We start from the raw sequence: 12,809 nt of genomic DNA, 5'->3' as shown, positions 1-12,809 counted from the left end.
TAAAGACAAACGTAGCAGTTAATCAGGAACAATTGAGCATTTAATATGGTCATTAATGCTGAAAATCTAGCTGGTCTTAAAAATTAATACTGTATATATCCGAGTCTCTTTCACTCAAAAGAATGAAAATATCCATGAAAATATAATTTGTATTTCTGTAATACCTCTTGTAGTCTCAGTCCCATATCTTTACAGTTAATGCATTTTGATGCAAAACTATTGTCATATAAACATTCTAATGTTCAAGTTTAATTGTCATTCAATCATGCATAAATACCCATGAATACAGCCGAAGGAAACAGTGTTCCTCAAGGAGTGCCAAGAATTATACACAGCACAAGAAACATATTGCACATATAAGAGAGCAGTAAACATATAGTTACACAAAAAAGTATATAACATATCCCAAGTCCCTGAGTCAGTGGATGCAAGCCTGCAGCCGTCTCCAGATGAACTCATGAACTCAATCGAGTTTATTTTCCACTAAGCAAACACTGGAGGGCAGCACTGACGTCAGCATGGGCACCGTGTCATACCAGCTCCAGCATCATCTCTCCTGGGTGGCTGCATCAGGCAACATTGAAGCATGAGGCCTAGTCCGTGCTACAACCGAGGTCATGCAGCTCCCCCACTGTCAGTTCCAGCAATAAATCAGTGAACCAGACTTGCACATTCCAAATTACCAATGTCCAACAGGATCTTGCGATCACAAGAAAAATGATTACGACAATCATTCGCAGTTGGATTGAACACTGCCTTCATGCACCAGCTCCAAAGCCTCGCTGCAGCAGGCAGCAGTACGGTCTACAACGTGCAACTCACTGAGGGGGCACATCTGCAGTACTTGAGGTTCTTAATGTCCAGCAATATCTTGCAATCATAAAAAAAATGTTTAAAAAAGACAATAACAGCTATGGTTGGCCCTGTAGAAGCCACTGCATCTGAGTGCACCACCATCTAACCGGAAGTATTCTCACACCACTGCCATTTATGGTGCTGGCAGAACACTGAAGGACAAACTTTTCAGAGAGAGTCCATACAAAAGAAGCACCCACTTGCCATTTTCCTCACTGCTCTATCAGTTGTAGACATATCTGTCCATTGCAGCTTTGGACAGCAACTGCACAGTGATTTGGAAGACAAACTCCCACTGCTGAAGGTTCTATGTGTTATACTATGATTATATCATATGGGACTGGCAGAGAACAGGTATGGCAGCTCAATATTGGACATCCTTGAGGCACTGTGAACTGTCAGCCACTGCAAAAATGAACACAGTCACAATCTGTTAGGTATACTACTCATCCTGGCATTACAATCAGGTCAAGAGATCAAACCAAGTGCATTGAAAGGTGCGTAAAGATCTACCAGGAGCACCACCAGGTGTGCTCAAATTGAGGTCCCAAGCTGAACACCTGTGTCAAACAACAAAAGCATCATGCAATACAGAGAACTAAACAATCCCACAACTAACTGATCAGGCCAAAGTTCTGAATGGTTGTAGAAGGAGCACCAAAAGCATTCCAGTCCTCAGTGCTAAGTACGTGAATAATCAAAAGCAAAACTGAAAATTTGCAACCATGTTCAGCCAGAAGTTCTGAATGAATGATCCATCTCAGCCTCCTCTGAAATTCTTACTGTCACTGAAGAAAGTCATCACCTTAATCACTTGATGCATGAAACGTTAGAGAACATTTGGATGCTGCAATGGTTATGGAACTAAGTAATATTACAGCAATAGTAATGAAGATTTGCACTTCCAAACTGTCTAAGCTGTTCTAGTAAGGTTACAACTTCTACATCTATCTGAACTTGTAAAAAAAAATTGTTCACTATTGCCTTGTCCGCAAAGAGCAGGATTCATCTATTCTGTCTAATTACTGCCCAATCGGTCTGCGTCTAATAATCAGCAAAGTGGTGGAAGATGTTATTATCATTGTTATGAAGCTCCAGTTATTTACCACAACCTGTTCAATAATGCTCTCTTTGGGTCTTCCATCACCACTTAGCCCTAGATACTTCATCACAGCCTTGACTTGTATTCCAGAGATGAGGTGATGGTGACTTCCCTTGAGATCAAGGCAGGTTTTGAATGAGGGTCACAACAAATTTATAAGTTTGATGCCTCCCCCATGTAAAACAGGTAAAAGTTAGGTTAGTGAACAACAAAAATCACTCCAATTGAGAAAACGTAAGAATGTAGTAGTTATTGGAGAACAATTATTCCAGTACGAGCTCCTAGGGCATTGTTCTAGATCTAACCATCCTCAATTATTCTTTCCTTCATAAAGCCAGAATGGAGATGTTTACTGATGATCATACAACATTCATCCCATTCTCAGCTTCTTAGAAAATGCACAACGAGATCAAGTGAACAATTCAAACTTGGCTTGCCAGATGCTGGTAATGCTTGTGCCACATAGGCACACAGCAGTGATCGTCTTCAGATGATAGAGTCTAACCATCTATGATTGATATTCAGTTACTTTACCAGCATCAAGTGTATCAGCATTAACATCCTGGGGAACTCCAATGACCAGAAAAGCAACTGATCCAGTGACATCAAAATCATGGTTTTAAGTTCAAGTCCAAGAATAGGCATTCTGATGCAAGAGAATTACCTACTGAAATGTCAACACATGTTTCAATATCTACATGAAATAGACATGCAGGAATACTCTGCACATATCTGATGAATGTATTTCCAATAATACTCAAGAAACCTGATTGTCCTCAGGGCAAAGCAGTTTTTAACTAGCATCTTGACTCCACAAGCAGCACACATTCTCTCTAGTGTGGCTGCATCGAGCACAGCAGTGAATTATGCACCTCTAACAATGCCTCCCAAACTGATGACATTAACCAAAAGGACAAGACTTCAGAATGCAACAGTTCACATTGGAGCTCACAGAATTCTTCAGTAATGAGGGATTGTTTCACAATTTGTTACACTGAAGACAATTTAAGCTGACCTGCCCTGATATGCCTAGACCAACAAATGGAACTGTACTTGGCAGCTAAGTTGTACTCAGAAGCCAATCTAACACCCCTTCAGTTGATGATCCTGATTTTTCCCAGCATCTCTGTTGGCCCTTAGTTCTTACGTGATAAGGAATTTTGTAATATGAAGGAATGCTCTGCATATGCCTGATAAATATATTTCCAATAATACTCAAGGCAAAACCGTCTCTGATTACCATCCTAACTCATAAAAATTTAAATAGTTTCACATGGAAATTAACACCATTCAAGGTACAGGAGAAATATTGGGCCAATCTGTTGTGTCATTGATTAATGGGCAAATATTGACTCAGATTAGCAAAACCTTTCCTCTCTTACTCATAATAGTGGCATGGAAACTTTTCTTAAGATCCAAAAAGTATTTAGCCCTCAGTATAACAACTTATTTAAAAGCATTCACTTTTTACAGTGGAACAATCACTTGTGATTAAAAAATTTTGAGCTCAAGTCTCTGAAATAGGACTTTAATGCACAAAGTTAATGAAAAGAATCTATATACTTTAACAGCACCGGATATTTACTAACATTAGTTTTGCAGATCTTTTTAAACAAATGCAATTTTCATTTTTGTTTATGACTTTCTTGTATACAAGGAGACCCAGAGCTCGTACCACTTTCCTTTAATCCAAATCTTTAGTTCTATTTAAGAATAATGACATAAATAGAATTTATTTTTCTGGTGCTTTCATTTGACTTTTAACTTGAAATTATTGTGTAGGTGTGGCGATCATTCGAATTTTGATCGTAGATTGGTCAAAAATTCTCCTTGTGCCTTAATCTGCCTACAAGTGGCTCAGCTTCCCTTTCTGTGGCACCACATTGGAACAGGCACCATTAAATAGAAAACCCATAAAAAGCTGCCAGAAATCTCTAGGAAATTCATCAGACCTTACAACAGCTGCAACATAATTCAAGTTATTTGTTATAGTTATTTGCAATAGGCATCTGGGAGGACAGCATTCGTGTTTGAAACTTTTAAGAATAAAATGTTGAGAAATACTTAAGATCTTTTTGAGAATTAAAATTGCATATGGCTCTTTTTGTTATAAAATAGATTATCCTGATTTACAAAGAATAAGACGTGAACTCACATTACTTCAGAAATTGTATGGTCTGTATAATTCAGTTATCGATAACGTCAGTGGTTACAATGACATTCTGTGGAGCGATTTGGATATTGAAAAAATCAACAATGAACTTCTGGATTTTCAGAACAAGTATGTAGAGCTTATGCTGGATGTACATAATTTAATAACTTACCTTGGCATTGTCCAATGTGTGTCAGAGTCTATAATGTTTAATAAATGCTATGGAACATGAAGGAGACAGGGTGAGCTGGACAGCTGGCTACAAAACTAGTTTAGTGGAAGGAGTTAGTGCATGGTAATGCAGGGATCAGTACTGGGTAATGCCATATATTGGATGAGAATGACTTGAAACTTTTTTGTTGATGCAAAATTGGAGATATGGTGGAAAGTGAAGAAGGCTATCAACGATTGGTACAGGATCGAAAGAATATCAGATGGAATTTAATTCAGACAAGACAGGCTTAGGGTACAAATGTATAGCTCCTAAAAGAGGCATGCTTGCCTTCATCAGACAAAGAGAATATTTTCTGTATCTTCGATATCTTAATCAAATCTTTTCTATACTACAGCATAGTGGACCATTCCTGTTTTTAATTGGATTCAGGAACTCAATGCAATTGAGCCAGGAACTCAACACAATTTACAAATTAATACTTAGGAGGGACAATGGAATCTAGAGATGCAACTACTGTCATAATGGAGGTGGATAGGAAACAGTCGCCAGGCTCCAGATTCAAGCATGTTATTTTCAGTTTTGAAGTCCAGGTACCTTGAAAAATGCAGAAGGGCATGGGGGGTATGGAATGTAGTGGAACCCAGTCAAGAGAGATGCAATTTTTTGTATCCTATTGTCCCCGAAAGTATGTATTTTCCTTTAGTTGGTGAGAGAGTGCTGGATCCCTTGTTCTCCAGGTCTGAATTAAAATTGCAAAAGGATTTTGAACTATAAAGAACTGTCTAGCTTCATGCAGAGATGGCATGTTGAGGAGAATGGTAACAAGGAGCCACCTGTCTAATAGTGCAGAATAAATATAAATCAGCTAGAACCAGACTGAAACCTAGCACCTGCTACCTAGCTGGTGGGTACTCCTAAAATGCATTCCTTTATTTACGTTAAAAATTGCTAATGTTATAGTGCCAACACTTCATTAATTTGAAGGCTTCAGTTGCTGGTTTGCCCAACGTAGCCACACTGATGTATTTGGAAATAGACAGGACAAGTTGAAGGAATTATTTCAACATGTCTGGATTATAAACTACATAAGGAATCCAGAAATTGTAACAGTGAGATTAAGCTATCAGGAAGAATCATCACTTGTAGCGTACTGGATGTTCATCATCGGCAGGTGTTTTAGTAGACAAAGCTATGGGGGAGTCTGGGAGAGGTTCATCCACTGCTGATATTTTTCTCAGGCAATTAGATATGTTTACTATACATGATTTCCTTATAGGTTAACTATACTAAACATAGAATAATAGATTAGTTAAACTATTTCCTTTAATTTTGTAACTTTTTATTTTCTTATTGTTTTATATTGAGCCTGAATAAATGAAAAAGTAAAGTTAAAATTGACACAGTTTGTAAGTGATGGAAGTCAATATAATTTCTAAATTCTAAGAAAAATTGAACTTTTATAAAGTAACTTAATTTTTTAAAATATTCTATATTTAATATTTTTTGTGTGTGTAGAATACGGAAATTACCCAAAGCCTTGAAGGAGTGGCAAGCTTTCAATGACCTGAAAAAGAAGATTGATGATTTCAGTGAAACTTGTCCATTGCTTGAAATGATGGCAAACAAAGTGAGTGAATTTTTGATTCATTGTAAAAATAAAGAAATATTTTAGCAAGTTACAGTAAGAAATGGAAATTAACCTTTGAGAGAAATACAGCATCCAATTGACAGTCTTTATACATTTGCTTCCCCTTGATACTGTGAGATGTTCTGTCCATCTCTGAATAATTTTTATTCTAATAGCTATAACTGGATGGCAGCATAGTCATTTTACCAAACCAATGTATAGAAGCTTAGACTACTCATCCAGATATAGTTCAAATCCTATCACGGTTGCTGGAGAACTTAAATGATCAAAATGATCTAGTTTAACTAATCATATTGATGAAGCTGCTAAAACAAAATATACCTAGTCTATAAAGAAAACCTTTCACCTTTACACATTCTTATTAACCTGTAACTGCTTCTGCAGTGTCTTAGCAAGCCATTTATTTAGGGGTGATTAGGAACTGGCAATAAATGGTGGTTTGTTAACAATGTCCACAATGTAGCATAAATAAAATAATTCTTTAAATTAATGGTCTGATGAATATCTTGTTTATATAGATTGAAGCTATTGAATTCAAAATTATATTTGAGGAGAGCAGAGAAGAAAAATAGCTTTGGCTAAGGATTCAAGTGCTTTCATACAGTATATTAATTTTTTTACATGTGCTGATATAATAGAGTGAAAACCTAATGGAGGAGAGAATACTTTTTGTATTGAGCTGATGGATAAGAAGGCAACTCCAGATTTCAACACATTGTAAGAATTATATAATACCCTAAGACTAGGAGATTTGTGCAATAACAGAGACAATGTGAACTATTAAGGAATTGATAGCATAGGAACTACCAATAGATGCCTTCAACTTGAGAGTCAGATGTCCATAAATTTCTAATTTAAGAACATTTTATCAGAATTCTAGTTGGAATTGATTGGGCAGCTAGAGAGTAAATTTTCTGTAGGTTCTATTTGACTCATTTATCTCACTCACCAGAAATGGTTTTTGTTTCCCTCATTGCTTTGGTGAGTATGAACTGTTGACCACAATGTTCAGTGATATCTGTTCCCCTTGGAACAGATCTGTTCCCATTGCTTTCTCCTCCTTTCTTCCTTCTCTGTTAACTTTTGAAGAGGTGTTCAAGAGTACTGGCAAGGGCAGAGCCGTAAAGGTTGCCTGCATGAAGTTTAGCAAGGCTTTTGACAAGGTCCTGCATGGTAGGTTGGTTCAGAAATTGGTAAATTGGTTTATTATTGCTACATTACTAAGCTAGAGTGAAAAACCTAAGGTAAAATATTAACAGGGTGCAGAATAAAGTGTTATAGTTACAGAGAAAGTGCAGTGCAGGTAGACTTTAAGATGCAAGGTCATAATAGGGCAGGTTGTGAAGCCCAAAGTCCATTTTATCATATTAGGAAAATGGTCAGTAGTTGTATAACAGTGGGATAGAAGCTGTCCTTGACCATCCTGGTGATGCATTCAGGCTTTAATATTTTCTGCCAGATGGGAGAGTTAGAAGAGAGAGCATCTTGCGTTGGTGTGTGCTTTGAATCTGCTGAAAGTGAGATCACATGGGACCAAGGATAAACTAGCCACCTGTGTACACAATTTACCTGATCTCCTGAATGTATTTAGCAGTTTTTGTTTTTAGGGAGATATTTTTTGGGCTCCTTTGGGTGTCTTGGACCAATGGGCATCGTCAAACAGAAAAATTCGAAACAGTATTTCCATAAGGTTAAGAAAAACTTCACATAAAGGTGGTAGAAACTGGAAAAAACAATTGTGATTGCCAGATAATTTTACAAATAAGAATGATATTTTTGTGATTGATGGACATGTATGAAATAGTAGACTGCATTGCCTCGAAACTGTATCATGTAGTGTTGTTATTTTTCAGAGCTAGGCAACTGATCTCATTAGAGTAAATAAAAGTGAGTCTGTGTGAAATTGTACCAGTCAGAAATTTAGGTTCCATAAATCTGGACTGTGCACTCTGTTGATGCCAAGGCTCCTCACAACACAGCATCTGAACTAACTGCAGGTTGCTTAACCACCTTCTAAAGTTCAGAGCAGGTACTCAAACAATCAGGGAATACTTGTATCAGCATCTAACTACTGGGCTTCTCATTTACTGAGTGACCTGGTACTACCATCACTGGCAATACCTTATTTTAGCAGGCTTCAGGATTGACGTTTTATGTGGAGAGGATGTTTCCAATAGTGAGAGAGTCTAAGACCAGAGGACAGAGCCTCAGAATAGACGGGTGTCCTTTTATAATGGAGATGAGGAGGAATTTCTTTAGCCGGAGAGTGATGCATCTGTGGAATTCTTTGCCACAGGCAGCTGTGGAGGCCCAATCTTTATGTATATTTAAGACAGAGGTTCATCAATTTTTGACCGTTCACGGCAGGAAGGGATATAGGGAGAAGGCAGGAGATTGATGTTGAGAGGAAAATTGGATCAGCCATGATGAAATGGTGGAGCAGACTCGATTGTCCAAATGGCCTAATTCTGCTCCTGTATCTTATGGTCTTATGGTGTAGAACTGGAGGGCTGCATGGGAGGGAAGCTTAGGATCTTAGATAGGTTAAAGGGTCTGCACAACATTGTCAGCTGAAGGGCCTGTACTGTGCTATTGTGTTCTATGTTCTCTGTTCTCGTATAGGCTATGATGCCAAGACACTGGGAAAGGATTGCACAGGTCACTGGACATACTTTTGATGTGGAATCTGAACAATTTTCTCTTAAGAATGTAACAGAGGCACCATTACTAAAATATAAAGAGGATATTGAGGTAACATGCTTATTTTCTACTTTTTAAAGAAGAACTAACTTAGAACCAACTTAAGGGATTTTCTGGTTAAGACATCATTTCCAAATAAATTTACAATAATTGTGCAATAAAGTTCCATGAGATGTACTTTATTGAAAAAATATTAAATCAGTGAATGTTTGAAATGTATATTATGAAAGGTCGCAATAAAGAAGTAACCCAAAATCACTCTTTAGTTTATTGAGCAAATATTCATTTTAATTGATTAGATTATTATAAATTAATTTACACAGTAGTACATTTTGGCATGGACTAATAATCCAGAGAATGTAAGATACAATCTCATGACAACTTGACAAATTCAGTTTTATTTTAAAATATTAGGAAATAATAGGTTTGTGTAAATAAAAGTGGCAGTCAAGCTTATGGATTTTTGCCAGCAATTTTCACATTTCAAGGACTAACTGATCTAAATATGCAATAAAATCAAAGATTCAATAGGAAATACAGTGAATGCTAAGTCAAGATAATCTATTTTTCAGGACATTTGTATTAGTGCAGGCAAAGAAAAGGACATTGAAGCAAAACTAAAAGCTGTGATAAATGAATGGAATGGTCACGTGCTCACTTTTGCCCCATTCAAGACGAGGGGTGAATTGCTGCTCAAAGGATCAGACATCGTGGAGAACATTGCACTGATGGAGGACAGCCTAATGATATTGGGCTCATTAATGAGTAACAGGTAACTTACAAATAGTTTACATGGCGTATTCTAGAATATAAAGATCTAGTGCTGAAACCATGCAGCAAGCCAAGCAACATCAACTAAGTTACAGAATCAAGAAAATATCAAACCTTCAATCTTTTGTTGTTCAAGGCAGTAGTGATTTCTGTGTTAAGTCAAATTAAGCTGCAAATGTTCCTTCTCCACTGCCCTATCCCCAATCCTACAGTCAAATCCTTTATGTTTTAATCATGTGTACGCTAAAGACTTTAGTTTCCTTAAAGCTGATCATTTGCGTGTATCCCTTGATACTCATATTCTGTGTCTATTCACCCACTGCTGACTTATTGGTGATGACATCCTTGCTGGAAGCCTGCCACCTTTCAGTGCAAGATACTAAACAGCTTTGGCTTCTCTGGATCTAGAAATCTCGGGAATGGGCTGTGTCATCCTGCCATTTGGTCTGGCTGACTACTTATCTCCATCAAGTTCACTGGCCTCGTGCTGTGGTGGGATCATGCAATTTAAGGGAAGATGGCAGTTCTGGCGTTGTGCAAGTGACTGTCAACTTGTTGTGATCCTATGAATTTTTTTGAGGACGGGTTGTTGGACTACTGGAACATACTGAAAGTACTTATAAGTACAGTAACTCAGATGGTGACAACAACCTGAACTCATGTGAGATTAGTCTAAACTTCTGGTGTAGCATGCAAACATTTGGTGGCTGTGCTGTTGTTGCAGTAGAAGTTGCACCAACAGCAATCATATTCCACAATATAGTTTTGTTCAAAAGTGTGCAAATAGAAATTGGGATATTTTTCTGTTCCTTCATTGCTGCTGATCCAAAAAGCATAGATTTCTAGCTCTGGACAAAGCTCTGTGCCAGTTGACACTGGACTTCTCAATGCTCCCTGACATTGAAAACAGGTCTTCTGATTGCCTTTTTTAAAAGACATTCATCTTCTTCAGTGAGCTACTCTTCAAAGTCGTCATCTGACTGTGCTGAAGCTGAACCCAGTCATAACATCTCTCCATCTCATTCCACTCTTGATGAATTACTCTCCGCTTGGTCTGTGGTCACTTGTGCCTGGAAGCTCATTTTATGCACATCTTGCCCTTATATGTCATGTCACAACTTGAGCCTGAGCTGGCATCTACAAGTATGAAAGCAAGTTGCAGGCCAGTTTGCTGTTCCTCCACATTTTTGGCTGAAATGCATTTCTTCACTGTCTAAATTTAAAAGAAAAGAAGACAAGGGGTAGATTGTGATGAATAGGGGATGTTGGTAGGAGCAAGCAGGGTATTGTTTGGTGGAGGAGGAAACAGCGACATGTGCTAACAACATCTGTGGCATGTAAGTGGTAAAAGATTGTGGAATGTTGAGTGATAGGGATGCGACAGAATGTCACCTCTGATAGCTGAAGGACTGTTACTGGGCTTGCTGCTGATAAATGCAAACAACCAAAAGCACAGTTGCTGCTTGCTGCACACACAAATCATCATAATGAGTAGGCAGTATGAAATTGGCGAGTTGCCTGCATTCTAATTGATAGGTAGAGTTAAATGTGCATAGCATTTCCTGCACTGTTTTGTTTGAAAGCTGTGCAATTTATATTCCAAACTTTTAAGCAGGGGATGAAATATACTTAGAAAATTTCTTTCTTAAGTTGGGTTCTAAAGACATTTTCAAGATGATAGTGTGCATTGGTAAAATTTATTTGAATTTTGCTTTATATGATGAATTGAATAGTCAAGGTATACAGGTATAAAATTGGAAGTATCAATGTTTTAACAAAGATCCACTTTCTGCATTCATACATCCTTGGCTTTCTTTTGAATTTTTGTTGCTTTTTCTGACAGGTATAATGCACCATTTAAGCCCACAATTCAACAGTGGGTGCAGAAGCTCTCAAATACCACAGAAATAATTGAAAACTGGCTTACAGTTCAAAACCTTTGGATTTACCTGGAAGCCGTGTTTGTTGGTGGAGATATTGCAAAGCAGCTACCACAGGTTTGTACAAACTGGGGAAAAAAGCTTTCTTGACTACAGTTCTTCTCTCTTTGCATGTATCCAAACCATAAATGGCCAGTAACGTTTTGTGAATGAGAAAATAAATGACTAACAATGATGATCTTTATTCTTCTTCAATTATTTATTCTTTACATCTGCCTCGGCTGAAGAGATGGAATGCTCTATCTGTGGTGGTGGTGAAGTTAAATAATTCCGAAAAAATGGAAACTTGGATTTTAACCTTCCATGTCAGAAATTCTCCTTTTGTTTTGGCTAGGTTTCATGAAACATTATGTTGCAAGTAGTAAGCATGCTGGTTCACATGAAGGGTTTTCAGAACAGCTGCAAGGCTTCTGGAGTGTGCTGTTATGATATCAAACTGAAATGACATTGCATGAATAACCACTTAAATTAGTACCCTGACTAATGAACAATCAGTGTCCTGGATAATGTATAGATTCTAACAGCTTAGCTCTCATTAATAAAATCTGACTTTTAGCTCAACATATATCTTTTTAGTCCAGACATAAAAAGATCATTAAAAAATGATGATTATTTACTGTCATCTGGAAGTTGCTGCAGTATCATTTATCATCAGCTGTTTTGGTTAAAATAAGTTCTCTGCTCTGTTCTAGGAGGCCAAAAGATTTCAGAACATTGACAAGTCATGGCAGAAAATTATGCAACGAGCTCATGATAATACAAACATTGTGTTGTGCTGTGTAGGTGATGAAACCTTAGCACAACTTTTACCACATTTACTGGAGCAGTTAGAGATGTGTCAGAAATCACTTACTGGGTATCTGGAAAAGAAACGCTTGTTATTTCCCAGGTTTTTCTTTGTTTCTGACCCAGCTCTGCTAGAAATCCTTGGTCAAGCCTCTGACTCTCATACAATACAGGTAGGATGATTTTAGTCTGACAGTTGGATTTAAATTTTTTTTTTGTGTAACTACATGTTTGTGGTTCTGTATTTGCAGCAATACTAATCTTCTATCCAAGTATTATGTTTCTCAAAATATCAACTGGGAACAGATGGAATATGATGTAAAACACTTGTCAGTGTTTTATTTATTCCACTTTATATTTTAATTAATTTATAGTGTGCTGAGGTGTTTTTACAATTATTCTCTATTTCTAAAATGGTTTTGTTCTTTGGTTATTAAAATATTTCTGAACAGTTTTTAAATATCACTGATTATCAGAGATACTTAAGTATCTTTAAAGACCATTGAGTGGAAGAAAATGCCATCATGGTGGCCCAACACCAGGGTCTCAAATGAGGCTGAATCATCACCTGGTGATCACTTTGTTTCTCAGGATGGCTGGTAAATCAAGGCCTTGAGGTCAGTTGCAAAGATAGGGTTACAGAAAGCAAATACACACAGTGGCCACTTTATTAGGTATAC

At 37.4% G+C, this 12,809-nt stretch overlaps 1 protein-coding gene across 1 annotated transcript in view; it reads left to right on the top strand.

The window, feature by feature from the left end:
- dnah5l (dynein, axonemal, heavy chain 5 like) overlaps positions 1-12,809 on the top strand; it is a 261,395-nt gene that overhangs the window by 82,840 nt on the left and 165,746 nt on the right. Inside the window, exons 31-36 of the mRNA XM_059972318.1 lie at positions 4,076-4,238; positions 5,800-5,911; positions 8,555-8,683; positions 9,205-9,404; positions 11,247-11,400; positions 12,036-12,302. Coding sequence (XP_059828301.1) covers positions 4,076-4,238; positions 5,800-5,911; positions 8,555-8,683; positions 9,205-9,404; positions 11,247-11,400; positions 12,036-12,302 — 1,025 coding nt within the window. The remainder of the gene's footprint in view (positions 1-4,075; positions 4,239-5,799; positions 5,912-8,554; positions 8,684-9,204; positions 9,405-11,246; positions 11,401-12,035; positions 12,303-12,809) is intronic.

This window comes from Hypanus sabinus, chromosome 6 (assembly GCF_030144855.1).
Source record: "Hypanus sabinus isolate sHypSab1 chromosome 6, sHypSab1.hap1, whole genome shotgun sequence".
Classification (NCBI taxonomy): domain Eukaryota; kingdom Metazoa; phylum Chordata; class Chondrichthyes; order Myliobatiformes; family Dasyatidae; genus Hypanus; species Hypanus sabinus.
The sequence above is the reverse complement of the archived record's forward strand: the minus strand, read 5'-3'. Positions and strand labels throughout refer to the sequence as shown.